Source organism: Engystomops pustulosus, chromosome 5, assembly GCF_040894005.1.
Source record: "Engystomops pustulosus chromosome 5, aEngPut4.maternal, whole genome shotgun sequence".
NCBI lineage: Eukaryota > Metazoa > Chordata > Amphibia > Anura > Leptodactylidae > Engystomops > Engystomops pustulosus.
Genome location: NC_092415.1, coordinates 211,602,501 through 211,622,374, shown reverse-complemented (window position 1 = coordinate 211,622,374; position 19,874 = coordinate 211,602,501). Strand labels below are relative to the sequence as shown.

Genomic DNA, 19,874 nt, shown 5'->3' with positions numbered 1-19,874 from the left:
AGTAAAGGGGGGCCTCTAGGGCCTTTTAATTAGTAAAGGGTGGCCTCTAGGGCCTTTTAATTAGTAAAGGGGGGCCTCTAGGGCCTTTTAATTAGTAAAGGGGGGCCTCTAGGGCCTTTTAATTAGTAAAGGGGGGCCTCTAGGGCCTTTTAATTAGTAAAGGGGGGCCTCTAGGGCCTTTTAATTAGTAAAGGGGGGCCTCTAGGGCCTTTTAATTAGTAAAGGGGGGCCTCTAGGGCCTTTTAATTAGTAAAGGGGGGCCTCTAGGGCCTTTTAATTAGTAAAGGGGGGCCTCTAGGGCCTTTTAATTAGTAAAGGGGGGCCTCTAGGGCCTTTTAATTAGTAAAGGGGGGCCTCTAGGGCCTTTTAATTAGTAAAGGGGGGCCTCTAGGGCCTTTTAATTAGTAAAGGGGGGCCTCTAGGGCCTTTTAATTAGTAAAGGGGGGCCTCTAGGGCCTTTTAATTAGTAAAGGGGGGCCTCTAGGGCCTTTTAATTAGTAAAGGGGGGCCTCTAGGGCCTTTTAATTAGTAAAGGGGGGCCTCTAGGGCCTTTTAATTAGTAAAGGGGGGCCTCTAGGGCCTTTTAATTAGTAAAGGGGGGCCTCTAGGGCCTTTTAATTAGTAAAGGGGGGCCTCTAGGGCCTTTTAATTAGTAAAGGGGGACCTCTAGGGCCTTTTAATTAGTAAAGGGGGGCCTCTAGGGCCTTTTAATTAGTAAAGGGGGGCCTCTAGGGCCTTTTAATTAGTAAAGGGGGGCCTCTAGGGCCTTTTAATTAGTAAAGGGGGGCCTCTAGGGCCTTTTAATTAGTAAAGGGGGGCCTCTAGGGCCTTTTAATTAGTAAAGGGGGGCCTCTAGGGCCTTTTAATTAGTAAAGGGGGGCCTCTAGGGCCTTTTAATTAGTAAAGGGGGGCCTCTAGGGCCTTTTAATTAGTAAAGGGGGGCCTCTAGGGCCTTTTAATTAGTAAAGGGGGGCCTCTAGGGCCTTTTAATTAGTAAAGGGGGGCCTCTAGGGCCTTTTAATTAGTAAAGGGGGGCCTCTAGGGCCTTTTAATTAGTAAAGGGGGGCCTCTAGGGCCTTTTAATTAGTAAAGGGGGGCCTCTAGGGCCTTTTAATTAGTAAAGGGGGGCCTCTAGGGCCTTTTAATTAGTAAAGGGGGGCCTCTAGGGCCTTTTAATTAGTAAAGGGGGGCCTCTAGGGCCTTTTAATTAGTAAAGGGGGAGCTCTAGGGCCTTTTTATTAGTAAAGGGAGGCAGCTAGGGCCTTTTTATTAGTAAAGGGAGGCAGCTAGGGCCTTTTTATTAGTAAAGGGAGGCAGCTAGGGCCTTTTTATTAGTAAAGGGAGGCAGCTAGGGCCTTTTTATTAGTAAAGGGAGGCAGCTAGGGCCTTTTTATTAGTAAAGGGAGGCAGCTAGGGCCTTTTTATTAGTAAAGGGAGGCAGCTAGGGCCTTTTTATTAGTAAAGGGAGGCAGCTAGGGCCTTTTTATTAGTAAAGGGAGGCAGCTAGGGCCTTTTTATTAGTAAAGGGAGGCAGCTAGGGCCTTTTTATTAGTAAAGGGAGGCAGCTAGGGCCTTTTTATTAGTAAAGGGAGGCAGCTAGGGCCTTTTTATTAGTAAAGTGAGGGAGCTAGGGCCTTTTTATTAGTAAAGGGAGGCAGCTAGGGCCTTTTTATTAGTAAAGGGAGGCAGCTAGGGCCTTTTTATTAGTAAAGGGAGGCAGCTAGGGCCTTTTTATTAGTAAAGGGAGGGAGCTAGGGCCTTTTTATTAGTAAAGGGAGGCAGCTAGGGCCTTTTTATTAGTAAAGGGAGGCAGCTAGGGCCTTTTTATTAGTAAAGGGAGGCAGCTAGGGCCTTTTTATTAGTAAAGGGAGGCAGCTAGGGCCTTTTTATTAGTAAAGGGAGGCAGCTAGGGCCTTTTTATTAGTAAAGGGAGGCAGCCAGGGCCTTTTTATTAGTAAAGGGAGGCAGCCAGGGGCTTTTTATTAGTAAAGGGAGGCAGCCAGGGGCTTTTTATTAGTAAAGGGAGGCAGCCAGGGGCTTTTTATTAGTAAAGGGAGGCAGCCAGGGGCTTTTTATTAGTAAAGGGAGGCAGCCAGGGGCTTTTTATTAGTAAAGTGAGGCAGCTAGGGGCTTTTTATTAGTAAAGTGAGGCAGCTAGGGGCTTTTTATTAGTAAAGGGAGGCAGCTAGGGGCTTTTTATTAGTAAAGGGAGGCAGCTAGGGGCTTTTTATTAGTAAAGGGAGGCAGCTAGGGGCTTTTTATTAGTAAAGGGAGGCAGCTAGGGGCTTTTTATTAGTAAAGGGAGGCAGCTAGGGGCTTTTTATTAGTAAAGGGAGGCCTTTTATGACTGTTTTAGTGTCATTTTGTGCTATTTTGGTTGGTGGTGTGCCCCAGGATTTTCTAAGTATAAAAAGTGTGCCGCGGCTCAAAAAAGGTTGAAAATCACTGGACTAGAGGATGGGACGTGACGTCTGACAATGCGGTGGATACTGACGGCAGCTTTAGCTGTGAATGGAAAACTTGACACAAAGTAAGAGAAGCAGATAATCCGGATTATTTACAGATTTATTTAGAAAACTTTTAACCCTTCACACACGTGGGCTCTCTTGTCGCCCCGGCTGTAGTGTGAAGAGAATCTGCTATAAATATGCAACTACATAATAAATAACCCTGCACGACTCTTAAAGGGACATCGGCCACTACCCCTTTAAATATTCTACGTTTGAACATCGGCTTCTCTAAGCAGCACTAAATCCATAGCAATTTTGTTCCGTAGTGTAAGGGTTAATGTGTCACCCGCTCGCCCTGTGCCTCGCTCTGGGTAATCGCTGCAGTTCTCCTCCTGACCCGCAGGTGCTGGCGATTCTGTCTATAGAAGGGTTAAAATGAATTTTCATAATAAATAGAGAAAAAGTTTGGTCTCAATAAAACTGTGGAGTCCCCGTCCTGGCCTGCAGGGGGCGCTGCGGATTTAGCTGCAGTTCTTCTCTTGGTTTTGCTGCAGTTCCATTTCTCACCAGCAGAGGTGCTGTGGACTTTGCAATCCCCTAAAACCATCCTGAAGAAGTGCGTCATCATCGCCAGGAGGAGGGGCTTATTAATAATGAGGGCGGAGACATCTTATTGCTGCTGAAATCATTTGAAAAAACGCACCTCTTCTTTCTGAATGTGCTCGTAACAAGACTGCGGAGACAACAGGAGGTTAGAGATATGTCAGGTAGTCACAGCCCCGCCCCCTGCCTGTATATCCTGTGTGAGAGGTAGTCACAGCCCCGCCCCCTGCCTGTATATCCTGTGTGAGGAGTAGTCACAGCCCCGCCCCCTGCCTGTATATCCTGTGTGAGAGGTAGTCACAGCCCCACCCCCTGCCTGTGTATCCTGTGTGATGCCCCGCCCCTGCCTGTGTATCCGGTGTGATGCCCCGCCCCCTGCCTGTGTATCCGGTGTGATGCCCCGCCCCCTGCCTGTGTATCCGGTGTGGTGCCCCGCCCCCTGCCTGTGTATCCGGTGTGGTGCCCCGCCCCCTGCCTGTATATCCGGTGTGATGCCCCGCCCCCTGCCTGTATATCCAGTGTGATGCCCCGCCCCCTGCCTGTATATCCAGTGTGATGCCCCGCCCCCTGCCTGTATATCCGGTGTGATGCCCCGCCCCCTGCCTGTATATCCGGTGTGATGCCCCGCCCCCTGCCTGTATATCCGGTGTGATGCCCCGCCCCCTGCCTGTATATCCGGTGTGATGCCCCGCCCCCTGCCTGTATATCCAGTGTGATGCCCCGCCCCCTGCCTGTATATCCAGTGTGATGCCCCGCCCCTGCCTGTATATCCTGTGTGATGCCCCGCCCCCTGCCTGTATATCCTGTGTGATGCCCCGCCCCCTGCCTGTGTATCCGGTGTGATGCCCCGCCCCCTGCCTGTATATCCAGTGTGATGCCCCGCCCCCTGCCTGTATATCCTGTAAGATGTCCCGCCCCCTGCCTGTATATCCTGTAAGATGCCCCGCCCCCTGCCTGTATATCCTGTGTGATGCCCCGCCCCCTGCCTGTATATCCTGTGTGATGCCCCGCCCCCTGCCTGTATATCCTGTGTGATGCCCCGCCCCCTGCCTGTATATCCTGTGTGATGCCCCGCCCCCTGCCTGTATATCCTGTGTGAGGCCCCGCCCCCTGCCTATGACATCACGCACCTCCAGCGCTGTTAGCAGGAAGTCATTGATCCCTCCTTGGTTGATGGGATCCATCAGGTCCTGGATAAAGTGGATCTCTGCTCCTAAGTGCTGGATCCTGGGGAAGACACATATAGAGGGGTCAGGGGGGTGTTGTCATGTGATCATTCTTAGCCAATCACAACTTATAAATATGTGATGTGACTGGAGCTGCAGCCCCCTGACCCTGGTGGTCCTGGTGCCAGTTCTGTGTGATCCATTACCTGCCTCTACAGCTCCCCCTGTAGGCCTCAATGATAACCTAGGACCCCCCTGTGTGCACCCTCATAGGACAGCAAAGGTAGGTAGGTGGTCACAGCCCCACCCCCTGCCTGTATATCCTGTGTCACAGACATCCCCTTTAATAGGAATCACATGATCAGTAGGAGCCTCACCCAGCGCGGGACACCACGTATATCAGCAGGGGCAGCAGGTCGTCCATGGGCAGCTTATAGTCCCTACTAAGCACCCGGGACACCGTCTTCTCTATCTCCTGATACGTCTTCAGGATGATCTCCAGCTTCTCCTTCGGGTCCACGGTGGAGCTGAGAAACATGAAAAATGTCACCAACCAGACTGTGCTGGGGTGTCACCTCACACTGCTGTGCTCTGTGCTCTCTGCAGCCAGTGTTATGTATTGTCCCTGGAGGGATGTGTAATCAGACCTCACACTGCTGTGCTCTGTGCCAGTGTTATGTAGTGTCCCTGGAGGGATGTGTAATCAGACCTCACACTGCTGTGCTCTGTGCTCTCTGCAGTCAGTGTTATGTATTATCCCTGGAGAGATGTGTAATCAGACCTCACACTGCTGTGCTCTGTGCCCTCTGCAGCCAGTGTTATGTATTGTCCCTGGAGAGATGTGTAATCAGACCTCACACTGCTGTGCTCTGTGCCCTCTGCAGCCAGTGTTATGTATTGTCCCTGGAGAGATGTATAATCAGACCTCACACTGCTGTGCTCTGTGCTCTCTGCAGCCAGTGTCATGTATTGTCCCTGGAGAGATGTATAATCAGACCTCACACTGCTGTGCTCTGTGCTCTCTGCAGCCAGTGTAATGTATTGTCCCTGGAGAGATGTGTGATTATACCTCACACTGCTGTGCTCTGTGCTCTCTGCAGCCAGTGTTATGTACTGTCCCTGGAGAGATGTGTAATCAGACCTCACACTGCTGTGCTCTGTGCTCTCTGCAGCCAGTGTTATGTATTGTCCCTGGAGAGATGTGTAATCAGACCTCACACTGCTGTGCTCTGTGCTCTCTGCAGCCAGTGTTATGCATTGTCCCTGGAGAGATGTGTAATCAGACCTCACACTGCTGTGCTCTGCACTCTCTGCAGCCAGTGTTATGTATTGTCCCTGGAGGGATGTGTAATCAGACCTCACACTGCTGTGCTCTGTGCTCTCTGCAGCCAGTGTTATGTATTGTCCCTGGAGGGATGTGTAATCAGACCTCACACTGCTGTGCTCTGTGCAGCCAGTGTTATGTATTGTCCCTGGAGAGATGTGTAATCAGACCTCACACTGCTGTGCTCGGTGCTCTCTGCAGCCTGTGTTATGTATTGTCCCTGGAGAGATGTGTAATCAGACCTCACACTGCTGTGCTCTGTGCTCTCTGCAGCCAGTGTTATGTATTGTCCATGGGGAGATGTGTAATCAGACCTCACACTGCTGTGCTCTGTGCTCTCTGCAGCCAGTGTTATGTATTGTACCTGGAGAGATGTGTAATCAGACCTCACACTGCTGTGCTCTGTACTCTCTGCAGCCAGTGCTATGTATTATCCCTGGAGAGATGTGTAATCAGACCTCACACTGCTGTGCTCTGTGCTCTCTGCAGCCAGTGTTATGTATTGTCCCTGGAGATATGTGTAATCAGACCTCACACTGCTGTGCTCTGTGCTCTCTGCAGTCAGTGTTATGTATTATCCCTGGAGAGATGTGTAATCAGACCTCACACTGCTGTGCTCTGTGCCCTCTGCAGCCAGTGTTATGTATTGTCCCTGGAGAGATGTGTAATCAGACCTCACACTGCTGTGCTCTGTGCCCTCTGCAGCCAGTGTTATGTATTGTCCCTGGAGAGATGTATAATCAGACCTCACACTGCTGTGCTCTGTGCTCTCTGCAGCCAGTGTCATGTATTGTCCCTGGAGAGATGTATAATCAGACCTCACACTGCTGTGCTCTGTGCTCTCTGCAGCCAGTGTAATGTATTGTCCCTGGAGAGATGTGTGATTATACCTCACACTGCTGTGCTCTGTGCTCTCTGCAGCCAGTGTTATGTACTGTCCCTGGAGAGATGTGTAATCAGACCTCACACTGCTGTGCTCTGTGCTCTCTGCAGCCAGTGTTATGTATTGTCCCTGGAGAGATGTGTAATCAGACCTCACACTGCTGTGCTCTGTGCTCTCTGCAGCCAGTGTTATGCATTGTCCCTGGAGAGATGTGTAATCAGACCTCACACTGCTGTGCTCTGCACTCTCTGCAGCCAGTGTTATGTATTGTCCCTGGAGGGATGTGTAATCAGACCTCACACTGCTGTGCTCTGTGCTCTCTGCAGCCAGTGTTATGTATTGTCCCTGGAGGGATGTGTAATCAGACCTCACACTGCTGTGCTCTGTGCAGCCAGTGTTATGTATTGTCCCTGGAGAGATGTGTAATCAGACCTCACACTGCTGTGCTCGGTGCTCTCTGCAGCCTGTGTTATGTATTGTCCCTGGAGAGATGTGTAATCAGACCTCACACTGCTGTGCTCTGTGCTCTCTGCAGCCAGTGTTATGTATTGTCCATGGGGAGATGTGTAATCAGACCTCACACTGCTGTGCTCTGTGCTCTCTGCAGCCAGTGTTATGTATTGTACCTGGAGAGATGTGTAATCAGACCTCACACTGCTGTGCTCTGTACTCTCTGCAGCCAGTGCTATGTATTATCCCTGGAGAGATGTGTAATCAGACCTCACACTGCTGTGCTCTGTGCTCTCTGCAGCCAGTGTTATGTATTGTCCCTGGAGATATGTGTAATCAGACCTCACACTGCTGTGCTCTGTGCTCTCTGCAGCCAGTGTTATGTATTGTCCCTGGAGAGATGTGTAATCAGACCTCACACTGCTGTGCTCTGTGCTCTCTGCAGCCTGTGTTATGTATTGTCCCTGGAGAGATGTGTAATCAGACCTCACACTGCTGTGCTCTGTGCTCTCTGCAGCCTGTGTTATGTATTGTCCCTGGAGAGATGTGTAATCAGACCTCACACTGCTGTGCTCTGTGCTCTCTGCAGCCAGTGTTATGTATTGTCCCTGGAGAGATGTGTAATCAGACCTCACACTGCTGTGCTCTGTGCTCTCTGCAGCCAGTGTTATGTATTGTCCCTGGAGAGATGTGTAATCAGGCCTCTGTGTATTTTGTTAGGAGCAGCAGGACTGTGAAATATGAATTTATATTCTGGGATTGTATTGGGGGGGGGGGGGTGTCCTCACACTGCTTTGCTCTGTGCTCTCTGCATTGCACTGCTCCCCAAACTCTGGAACAAGCTGCCATCAGAAAGTGTCTTGTACCAGTTATCACTTTATAACTATGACAGATTGTAACATTGTGTCAGTTCTCTCATAAGTGACAACCAATAGTAACCACAGGTCACAGGGTCACAGAGGATCCGCGAGGTCACGGCACACGAGGTCACGGCTATGTAACAATGGGGTGTAACTTATCCAGAAATCTTCACTTGTACAAGAATTGTCAGGAAATCCCAGTCCATACTTCCCCTTAACAACCCCCCCAACCCCCCCCCCCCCCCACAGGCCACTGGATTAACCCCCGGGCTCCCGAGGCCCCAGGACTTACATGATCTTCTGTAAACACTCAATGGCCGACTGGAAGCATTTGTGTCTCACGATGGAATATCTCTAAGAGGAGAAGAAAAGAGTCACTGAGCAATCATCAGGTTATACTCCAGTCACACCCAGAGCTGCACTCACTATTCTGCATTCACATGTCATCCTCCAGTCATGCCCAGAGCTGCACTCACTATTCTGCATTCACATGTCATCCTCCAGTCACGCCCAGAGCTGCACTCACTATTCTGCATTCACATGTCATCCTCCAGCCACACCCAGAGCTGCACTCACTATTCTGCATTCACATGTCATCCTCCAGCCACACCCAGAGCTGCACTCACTATTCTGCATTCACATGTCATCCTCCAGTCACACCCAGAGCTGCACTCACTATTCTGCATTCACATGTCATCCTCCAGTCACGCCCAGAGCTGCACTCACTATTCTGCATTCACATGTCATCCTCCAGCCACACCCAGAGCTGCACTCACTATTCTGCATTCACATGTCATCCTCCAGTCACACCCAGAGCTGCACTCACTATTCTGCATTCACATGTCATCCTCCAGTCACGCCCAGAGCTGCACTCACTATTCTGCATTCACATGTCATCCTCCAGTCACGCCCAGAGCTGCACTCACTATTCTGCATTCACATGTCATCCTCCAGCCACACCCAGAGCTGCACTCACTATTCTGCATTCACATGTCATCCTCCAGTCACACCCAGAGCTGCACTCACTATTCTGCATTCACATATCATCCTCCAGTCACACCCAGAGCTGCACTCACTATTCTGCATTCACATATCATCCTCCAGTCACACCCAGAGCTGCACTCACTATTCTGCATTCACATGTCATCTTCCAGTCACATCCAGAGCTGCACTCACTATTCTGCATTCACATGTCATCCTCCAGTCACACCCAGAGCTGCACTCACTATTCTGCATTCACATGTCATCCTCCAGTCACACCCAGAGCTGCACTCACTATTCTGCATTCACATATCATCCTCCAGTCACACGCAGAGCTGCACTCACTATTCTGCATTCACATGTCATCCTCCAGTCACATCCAGAGCTGCACTCACTATTCTGCATTCACATGTCATCCTCCAGCCACACCCAGAGCTGCACTCACTATTCTGCATTCACATGTCATCCTCCAGTCATGCCCAGAGCTGCACTCACTATTCTGCATTCACATGTCATCCTCCAGTCATGCCCAGAGCTGCACTCACTATTCTGCATTCACATGTCATCCTCCAGTCACGCCCAGAGCTGCACTCACTATTCTGCATTCACATGTCATCCGCCAGTCACACCCAGAGCTGCACTCACTATTCTGCATTCACATGTCATCCTCCAGTCACACCCAGAGCTGCACTCACTATTCTGCTGTTACATCAAGTCTTATCCTCTAGTTACATACAGAGCTGCACTGACTATTCCTGCTATTCTCTAGTCACATATGAACCCTTCACACTAGGAGGAGATGTAGGAGGGGGGGGGGGGGGTGAATATAATCTCACACCCTGTAATAGTTATTGCCCCGCAGTCCATACCCCAGATCTCACCTTCCTCCGGGGGCGGGGTGTGGGCGGAGCTGCATCCTGCATGGTCAGTGTCCGAGCCTGAGGGCGGGAGAACCGGGGAGGGGCCATCGTTTTTGCCACATAATAATATATTACACTGCAGGAACCAAGCGGGGGAGGGGGGGGACATGCATCCTGGGGTCGGGGGGCACACGCATCCATAGCCTGGGGGCACATGCTGTGATGATGGGGGAGGGGGGCACACGCATCCATAGCCTGGGGGCACATGCTGTGATGATGGGGGAGGGGGGCACACGCATCCATAGCCTGGGGGCACCTGCTGTGATGGGGAACACACGTATCCTCGGGCCAGGGGGCACCTGCTGTGATGGAGGGGGGGAGGGCACCTGCTGTGATGATTGGGGAGGAGGGCACCTGCTGTGATGATTGGGGAGGTGGGCACCTGCTGTGATGATGGGGGAGGGGGGCACCTGCTGTGATGATGGGGGAGGGGGGCACCTGCTGTGATGATGGGGGAGGGGGGCACCTGCTGTGATGATGGGGGAGGGGGGCACCTGCTGTGATGATGGGGGAGGGGGGCACCTGCTGTGATGATTGGGGAGGGGGGCACCTGCTGTGATGGGGAACACACGTATCCTCGGGCCAGGGGGCACCTGCTGTGATGGGGAACACGCGTATCCTCGGGCCAGGGGGCACCTGCTGTGATGGAGGGGGGAGGGCACCTGCTGTGATGATTGGGGAGGAGGGCACCTGCTGTGATGATTGGGGAGGAGGGCACCTGCTGTGATGATTGGGGAGGAGGGCACCTGCTGTGATGATTGGGGAGGGGGGCACCTGCTGTGATGATGGGGGAGGGGGGGCACCTGCTGTGATGATGGGGGAGGGGGGGCACCTGCTGTGATGATGGGGGAGGGGGGCACCTGCTGTGATGATGGGGGAGGGGGGCACCTGCTGTGATGATGGGGGAGGGGGGCACAGCCTAAGGTCAGGGGGGTAGATGCTGAGATATCAGATACAAGGAGGTAGGTACCGCTCCTGCAGATTAGCGGCTTCTGTATTGGCTCCTCCAGAGGCTCCGGCGATGACTGCACTGAGCTATGAATCATTCGCTTGTACTGTGGGGTACGCCTGACTAATTAAGGAAGGTGCCCCTAGACTGGTGGCTGCTCTTTTTAGATTACTCAAGGTTAAGGTCAAGGGCTGGTGGCACTTTAATTAAGGGGTGGGTTATAGCTCATCCACTCCCTACTACCTCATAGTTATTCACGCCTACTGGCGTGAGGTATTTAAGCTGGTGTAAGGGGTGGGTGCTTCCTCTTTGTCACAAGCTTGGCAGAGAAGCGGTCCCGCCCTCCCGCCCTATTTGTGTGTTTGTTTTCTTGTTAATTTATTGTTCTTTTAGTTTCCTCAAGTCACAGCTGGCGGAAAGTGAGCAATGGAGGTGAAGGCTCGGTTGGCCGACTTGGCAGCTGGGAGTCCAGCTGGCATACAGCGGCCGGGCCAATGGAACGAGTTCACAATCAAGTGCCTTCAAGAGTTTAAGAGTTTTTGGAAATTGTTATTTAAAAAATAAAGCTGTGACCAATTTTTATACCCAACAAAAGAAGAGTCTGCGTGTGTTTTATGGTTATTCGTTTGGTAATGTGGTTTAGTATTAAAGGGCCTGAGAGAGTTCATAATGGTTTATTGGGATCCATGACACCCAGTCTTTGGGCTCTCGGCTGTCACTGATCAGGGGTGCGGGGCCCCCCAAGCTGCTGCCAGTGTCACCTGCAGATAGGTGCCCCTCGCTGTACAGAGAGCCCCGGGGCCCCTCTCCTCCCTGTACACAAACCCCCGGGGCCCCTCTCCTCTCCTCCCTGTACAGAGAGCCCCGGGGCCCCTCTCCTCTCCTCCCTGTACAGAGAGCCCCGGGGCCCCTCTCCTCCCTGTACACAAACCCCCGGGGCCCCTCTCCTCTCCTCCCTGTACACAGACCCCCGGGGCCCCTCTCCTCTCCTCTCTGTACACAGAACCCCGGGGCCCCTCTCCTCTCCTCTCTGTACACAGACCCCCGGGGCCCCTCTCCTCCCTGTACACAAACCCCCGGGGCCCCTCTCCTCTCCTCTCTGTACACAGACCCCCGGGGCCCCTCTCCTCCCTGTACACAAACCCCCGGGGCCCCTCTCCTCTCCTCCCTGTACACAGACCCCCGGGGCCCCTCTCCTCCCTGTACACAGAGCCCCGGGGCCCCTCTCCTCCCTGTACACAGACCCCCGGGGCCCCTCTCCTCCCTGTACACAGACCCCCGGGGCCCCTCTCCTCCCTGTACACAGAGCCCCGGGGCCCCTCTCCTCCCTGTACACAGAGCCCCGGGGCCCCTCTCCTCCCTGTACACAGACCCCCGGGGCCCCTCTCCTCCCTGTACACAGACCCCCGGGGCCCCTCTCCTCTCTGTACACAGACCCCCGGGGCCCCTCTCCTCTCTGTACACAGACCCCCGGGGCCCCTCTCCTCTCTGTACACAGACCCCCGGGGCCCCTCTCCTCTCTGTACACAGAGCCCCGGGGCCCCTCTCCTCCCTGTACACAGAGCCCCGGGGCCCCTCTCCTCCCTGTATACAGACCCCCGGGGCCCCTCTCCTCCCTGTACACAGACCCCCGGGGCCCCTCTCCTCCCTGTACACAGACCCCCGGGGCCCCTCTCCTCTCCTCCCTGTACACAGACCCCCGGGGCCCCTCTCCTCTCCTCTCTGTACACAGACCCCGGGGGCCCTCTCCTCCCTGTACACAGACCCCCGGGGCCCCTCTCCTCTCCTCTCTGTACACAGACCCCGGGGGCCCTCTCCTCTCTGTACACAGACCCCCGGGGCCCCTCTCCTCCCTGTACACAGAGCCCCGGGGCCCCTCTCCTCTCTGTACACAGAACCCCGGGGCCCCTCTCCTCTCTGTACACAGACCCCCGGGGCCCCTCTCCTCTCTGTACACAGACCCCCGGGGCCCCTCTCCTCTCTGTACACAGAGCCCCGGGGCCCCTCTCCTCCTGTACACAGACCCCCGGGGCCCTCTCCTCCCTGTACACAGACCCCCGGGGCCCCTCTCCTCTCTGTACACAGACCCCCGGGGCCCCTCTCCTCTCCTCCCTGTACACAGACCCCCGGGGCCCTCTCCTCCCTGTACACAGACCCCCGGGGCCCCTCTCCTCTCCTCCCTGTACAGGGGCCCCTCTCCTCCTGTACACAGAGCCCCGGGGCCCCTCTCCTCCCTGTACACAAGACCCCCGGAGCCCCTCTCCTCTCTGTGCCTGTGAATTATGGCGCCCCCTGAGGGTGACCTGTGTATCTCACCCTGGGGGGGCAAAAACTTGCATTTCTTCTGGCACCTGTGCAGAGCATCGCTGCAGAGTGCAATGTGCTGCAGAGTGCAATGTGCTGCAGAGTGCAATGTGCTGCAGAGTCACATGTATAGACTAAGCTCCACACAACATCACCGCAACCCAAACTGCAAATCACCCGCAAGGAGGAGGAGCCTCTGACCTCACCCCTCTTACCTGATTGGCTGTCAGCTTCACATCCTTCAAGGGCCACAACTGCCTGTAGCAACCAGAGAAGAGAAATTATAATCTATTACTCTCTGTTATCAGCCATTACACCCCGGGGAGAGGAGACTGTACAGGGGGGATACAATCTATTACTCTCTGTTATCAGCCATTACATCCCGGGGAGAGGAGACTGTACAGGGGGATACAATCTATTACTCTCTGTTATCAGCCATTACATCCCGGGGAGAGAGGAGACTGTACAGGGGGATACAATCTATTACTCTCTGTTATCAGCCATTACACCCCGGGGGGAGGAGACTGTACAGGGGGATACAATCTATTACTCTCTGTTATCAGCCATTAAATCCCGGGAGAGGAGACTGTACAGGGGGGGATACAATCTATTACTCTCTGTTATCAGCCATTACACCCCGGGGAGAGGAGACTGTACAGGGGGGGGGGGGATACAATCTATTACCCTCTGTTATCAGCCATTACACCCCGGGGAGAGGAGACTGTACAGGGGGGGATACAATCTATTACTCTCTGTTATCAGCCATTACATCCCGGGGAGAGGAGACTGTACAGGGGGATACCATCTATTACTCTCTGTTATCAGCCATTATACCCCGGGGAGAGGAGACTGTACAGGGGGGATACAATCTATTACTCTCTGTTATCAGCCATTACACCCGGGGAGAGGAGACTGTACAAGGGGGATACAATCTATTACTCTCTGTTATCAGCCATTACACCCCGGGGAGAGGAGACTGTACAGGGGGATACAATCTATTACTCTCTGTTATCAGCCATTACACCCCGGGGAGAGGAGACTGTACAGGGGGATACAATCTATTACTCTCTGTTATCAGCCATTACATCCCGGGGAGAGGAGACTGTACAGGGGGATACAATCTATTACTCTCTGTTATCAGCCATTACATCCCGGGAGAGGAGACTGTACAGGGGGATACAATCTATTACTCTCTGTTATCAGCCATTACATCCCGGGGAGAGGAGACTGTACAGGGGGGGGGGATACAATCTATTACTCTCTGTTATCAGCCATTGCACCCCGGGGAGAGGAGACTGTACAGGGGGGGATACAATCTATTACTCTCTGTTATCAGCCATTACACCCCGGGGAGAGGAGACTGTACAGGGGGGGGATACAATCTATTACTCTCTGTTATCAGCCATTACACCCCGGGGAGAGGAGACTGTACAGGGGGGGGGGATACAATCTATTACTCTCTGTTATCAGCCATTGCACCCCGGGGAGAGGAGACTGTACAGGGGGGATACAATCTATTACTCTCTGTTATCAGCCATTACATCCCGGGGAGAGGAGACTGTACAGGGGGGGATACAATCTATTACTCTCTGTTATCAGCCATTACATCCCGGGAGAGGAGACTGTACAGGGGGGATACAATCTATTACTCTCTGTTATCAGCCATTACATCCCGGGAGAGGAGACTGTACAGGGGGGATACAATCTATTACTCTCTGTTATCAGCCATTACATCCCGGGGAGAGGAGACTGTACAGGGGGGATACAATCTATTACTCTCTGTTATCAGCCATTACATCCCGGGGAGAGGAGACTGTACAGGGGGGATACAATCTATTACTCTCTGTTATCAGCCATTACATCCCGGGGAGAGGAGACTGTACAGGGGGATACAATCTATTACTCTCTGTTATCAGCCATTACATCCCGGGGAGAGGAGACTGTACAGGGGGATACAATCTATTACTCTCTGTTATCAGCCATTACATCCCGGGGAGAGGAGACTCTACAGGGGGGGATACAATCTATTACTCTCTGTTATCAGCCATTACACCCCGGGGAGAGGAGACTGTACAGGGGGGATACAATCTATTACTCTCTGTTATCAGCCATTACATCCCGGGGAGAGGAGACTGTACAGGGGGGGATACAATCTATTACTCTCTGTTATCAGCCATTACATCCCGGGGAGAGGAGACTGTACAGGGGGGGATACAATCTATTACTCTCTGTTATCAGCCATTACACCCCAGGGAGAGGAGACTGTACAGGGGGATACAATCTATTACTCTCTGTTATCAGCCATTACACCCCGGGAGAGGAGACTGTACAGGGGGGGGGGGATACAATCTATTACTCTCTGTTATCCGCCATTACATCCCGGGGAGAGGAGACTGTACAGGGGGATACAATCTATTACTCTCTGTTATCAGCCATTACATCCCGGGAGAGGAGACTGTACAGGGGGGGGATACAATCTATTACTCTCTGTTATCAGCCATTACACCCCGGGGAGAGGAGACTGTACAGGGGGGATACAATCTATTACTCTCTGTTATCAGCCATTACACCCCGGGGAGAGGAGACTGTACAGGGGGGGGGGGATACAATCTATTACTCTCTGTTATCAGCCATTACACCCCGGGGAGAGGAGACTGTACAGGGGGGATACAGTCTATTACTCTCTGTTATCAGCCATTACATCCCGGGGAGAGGAGACTGTACAGGGGGATACAATCTATTTCTCTCTGTTATCAGCCATTACACCCCGGGGAGAGGAGACTGTACAGGGGGGGGGATACAATCTATTACTCTCTGTTATCAGCCATCACACCCCGGGGAGAGGAGACTGTACAGGGGGGGATACAATCTATTACTCTCTGTTATCAGCCATTACACCCCGGGGAGAGGAGACTGTACAGGGGGGGGGATACAATCTATTACTCTCTGTTATCAGCCATTACACCCCGGGGAGAGGAGACTGTACCAGGGGGGATACAATCTATTACTCTCTGTTATCAGCCATTACACCCCGGGGAGAGGAGACTGTACAGGGGGATATAATCTATTACTCTCTGTTATCAGCCATTACATCCCGGGGAGAGGAGACTGTACAGGGGGATACAATCTATTACTCTCTGTTATCAGCCATTACACCCCGGGGAGAGGAGACTGTACAGGGGATACAATCTATTACTCTCTGTTATCAGCCATTACATCCCGGGGAGAGGAGACTGTACAGGGGGGATACAATCTATTACTATCTGTTATCAGCCATTACACCCCGGGGAGAGGAGACTGTACAGGGGGATACAATCTATTACTCTCTGTTATCAGCCATTACATCCCGGGGAGAGGAGACTCTACAGGGGGGGATACAATCTATTACTCTCTGTTATCAGCCATTACACCCCGGGGAGAGGAGACTGTACAGGGGGGGATACAATCTATTACTCTCTGTATCAGCCATTACACCCCGGGGAGAGGAGACTGTACAGGGGGGGATACAATCTATTACTCTCTGTTATCAGCCATTACACCCCGGGGAGAGGAGACTGTACAGGGGGGATACAATCTATTACTCTCTGTTATCAGCCATTACATTCCCGGGGAGAGGAGACTGTACAGGGGGATACAATCTATTACTCTCTGTTATCAGCCATTACATCCCGGGGAGAGGAGACTGTACAGGGGGGATACAATCTATTACTCTCTGTTATCAGCCATTACACCCCGGGGAGAGGGGGGATACAATCTATTACTCTCTGTTATCAGCCATTACACCCCGGGGAGAGGAGACTGTACAGGGGGGGGATACAATCTATTACTCTCTGTTATCAGCCATTACATCCCGGGGAGAGGAGACTGTACAGGGGGGGGATACAATCTATTACTCTCTGTTATCAGCCATTACATCCCGGGGAGAGGAGACTGTACAGGGGGATACAATCTATTACTCTCTGTTATCAGCCATTACATCCCGGGGAGAGGAGACTGTACAGGGGGGGATACAATCTATTACTCTCTGTTTATCAGCCATTACACCCCGGGGAGAGGAGACTGTACAGGGGATACAACTATTACTCTCTGTTATCAGCCATTACATCCCGGGGAGAGGAGACTGTACAGGGGGGATACAATCTATTACTCTCTGTTATCAGCCATTACACCCCGGGGAGAGGAGACTGTACAGGGGATACAATCTATTAATCTCTGTTATCAGCCATTACATCCCGGGGAGAGGAGACTGTACAGGGGGATACAATCTATTAATCTCTGTTATCAGCCATTACATCCGGGGAGAGGAGACTGTACAGGGGGATACAATTCTATTACTCTCTGTTATCAGCCATTACACCCCGGGGAGAGGAGACTGTACAGGGGGGGATACAATCTATTACTCTCTGTTATCAGCCATTACATCCCGGGGAGAGGAGACTGTACAGGGGGGGGATACAATCTATTACTCTCTGTTATCAGCCATTACATCCCGGGGAGAGGAGACTGTACAGGGGGGGGGGGGTACAATTTATTACTCTCTGTTATCAGCCATTACATCCCGGGGAGAGGAGACTGTACAGGGGGGGGGATACAATCTATTACTCTCTGTTATCAGCCATTACACCCCGGGGAGAGGAGACTGTACAGGGGGATACAATCTATTACTCTCTGTTATCAGCCATTACATCCCGGGGAGAGGAGACTGTACAGGGGGGGATACAATCTATTACTCTCTGTTATCAGCCATTACACCCCGGGGAGAGGAGACTGTACAGGGGGGATACAATCTATTACTCTCTGTTATCAGCCATTACATCCCGGGGGGAGGAGACTGTACAGGGGGGGGATACAATCTATTACTCTCTGTTATCAGCCATTACATCCCGACTGTACAGGGGGGATACAATCTATTACTCTCTGTTATCAGCCATTACATCCCGGGGAGAGGAGACTGTACAGGGGGATACAATCTATTACTCTCTGTTATCAGCCATTACACCCCGGGGAGAGGAGACTGTACAGGGGGGGATACAATCTATTACTCTCTGTTATCAGCCATTACACCCCGGGGAGAGGAGACTGTACAGGGGATACAATCTATTACTCTCTGTTATCAGCCATTACACCCGGGGAGAGGAGACTGTACAGGGGGGATACAATCTATTACTCTCTGTTATCAGCCATGTTGTCTGTATACTCACTTCTGTACATCCAGAAACTCCAGCAGTTTGGTGTCGGTCAGGTGCCCCAGGCGCACTATTCCCTGCCAGTAGAGGGCGTCCTCCTGCTCCTGATACAACATGTAGAGCATGAAGAGGTCGGGGTGGAATCGGGGCAGGATTGCGGGGAGGATGACGGTGAACGGGTTCAGGTCCTCACTGAAATATAGAAGTTATACACGGGATATAGAGAGGAGTATCTGCCCCTGCGCCCTTACAGACCCCCCCCCCTCCCCTCCCCCACTGGATAATGTGGATTAATCAGGGGTAGTTTTACCTCATCTCATCATCTGCTCCCCTAGAGAGGTGTTGGATGTTTCTTTCTGATTTCATGGCGAGTATTGCTCTGAGAGAGAGAGAGGATAGACATCACTAACCCCCCCCGCACACCAGGGATTATATCACTAACCCCCCACACACCAGGGACTATATCACTTACCTCCCTTCCCGCACACCAGGGATTATATCCCTACCCCCCCCCCTGCACACCAGAGATTATATCCCTAACCCCCCCCCCCTCCTGCACACCAGGGATTATATCACTAACCCCCCCACACACCAGGGATTATATCACTAACCCCCCCACACACCAGGGATTATATCACTGACCCCCCCCCCCTGCACACCAGGGATTATATCCCTACCCCCCCCCCTGCACACCAGGGATTATATCCCTACCCCCCCCTGCACACCAGGGATTATATCCCTACCCCCCCCCCTGCACACCAGGGATTATATCCCTACCCCCCCCCCCCTGCACACCAGGGATTATATCCCTACCCCCCCCCCCCCTGCACACCAGGGATTATATCCCCCCCCCCCCCCTGCACACCAGGGATTATATCCCCCCCCCCCCCCCTGCACACCAGGGATTATATTCCTAACCCCCCCCCTCCCCCGCACACCAGGGATTATCTCAATAAACCCCCAAATGCACAACAATGGGGATACATCTAGTAGACACCAGGGACACTGCCATTAACCCCCTAGCTGCCAGGCATGGAGACCTGAGGAGCTCCCACAGCTTGCGGCCGTAGTGCAGGACCTCCTCCCGGGCCATGGCCACGAGGTGCAGGTTGGCCCCGAGTCCGGAGTACGTGGCCTGAAACACCAGCAGCAGCAGCTTCAGCACCTTCTTCAGGGGATGATGGGACGTGTCCAGGGCCTGCAATACAGAGAGGAGATCACCGGAGTATAGCCACGGAGGCCCCGCCCACTGCAGGACACGCCCATCTGACCAATTGGGTATCAACTGACATGAATGGGGGAGGAGCCAAACATCCGGGGGAAATGTCCCTTTAAGAGACTTTACCTTCTCCAGGAAACTCGTCAGAGATTGTGACTCCAGACTCAGCGTCTTCAGAACGTCCTCAATCGTCTCCGTGTCCTTCTCACCGCCCCTGAGAACACAAGGGGCGTCACCTCCACGTGCCTGAGCCACAGAGACAGTAACATCCAGCCTCCCCGCCACGTGCCCGAGCCACAGAGATACAAACATCCAGCCTCCCAGCCACGTGCCCGAGCCACAGAGACAGTAACATCCAGCCTCCCCACCACGTGCCCAAGCCACAGAGACAGTAACATCCAGCCTCCCCACCACGTGCCCGAGCCACAGAGATACAAACATCCAGCCTCCCAGCCACGTGCCCGAGCCACAGAGACAGTAACATCCAGCCTCCCCACCACGTGCCCAAGCCACAGAGACCGTAACATCCAGCCTCCCCACCACGTGCCCGAGCCACAGAGACAGTAACATCCAGCCTCC

At 52.9% G+C, this 19,874-nt stretch overlaps 1 protein-coding gene across 9 annotated transcripts in view; it reads right to left on the bottom strand.

The window, feature by feature from the left end:
• Positions 1–2,547: 2,547 nt before the first annotated feature.
• Positions 2,548–19,874, bottom strand: part of ALS2CL (ALS2 C-terminal like) — a 97,017-nt gene continuing 79,690 nt past the window's right edge. For 8 of the 9 annotated variants that reach the window (XM_072154537.1, XM_072154536.1, XM_072154544.1 and 5 more), the window contains 10 exons: positions 19,422–19,509; positions 19,117–19,274; positions 18,387–18,455; positions 18,092–18,268; positions 13,106–13,148; positions 9,599–9,655; positions 8,029–8,090; positions 4,597–4,746; positions 4,184–4,280; positions 2,548–3,183 (listed from right to left, as the gene is read on the bottom strand). In XM_072154537.1, coding sequence (XP_072010638.1) covers positions 3,136–3,183; positions 4,184–4,280; positions 4,597–4,746; positions 8,029–8,090; positions 9,599–9,655; positions 13,106–13,148; positions 18,092–18,268; positions 18,387–18,455; positions 19,117–19,274; positions 19,422–19,509 — 949 coding nt within the window. In that variant the 3' untranslated portion in view covers positions 2,548–3,135. The remainder of the gene's footprint in view (positions 3,184–4,183; positions 4,281–4,596; positions 4,747–8,028; positions 8,091–9,598; positions 9,656–13,105; positions 13,149–18,091; positions 18,269–18,386; positions 18,456–19,116; positions 19,275–19,421; positions 19,510–19,874) is intronic. The other variant, XM_072154543.1, reaches the window with a different exon arrangement.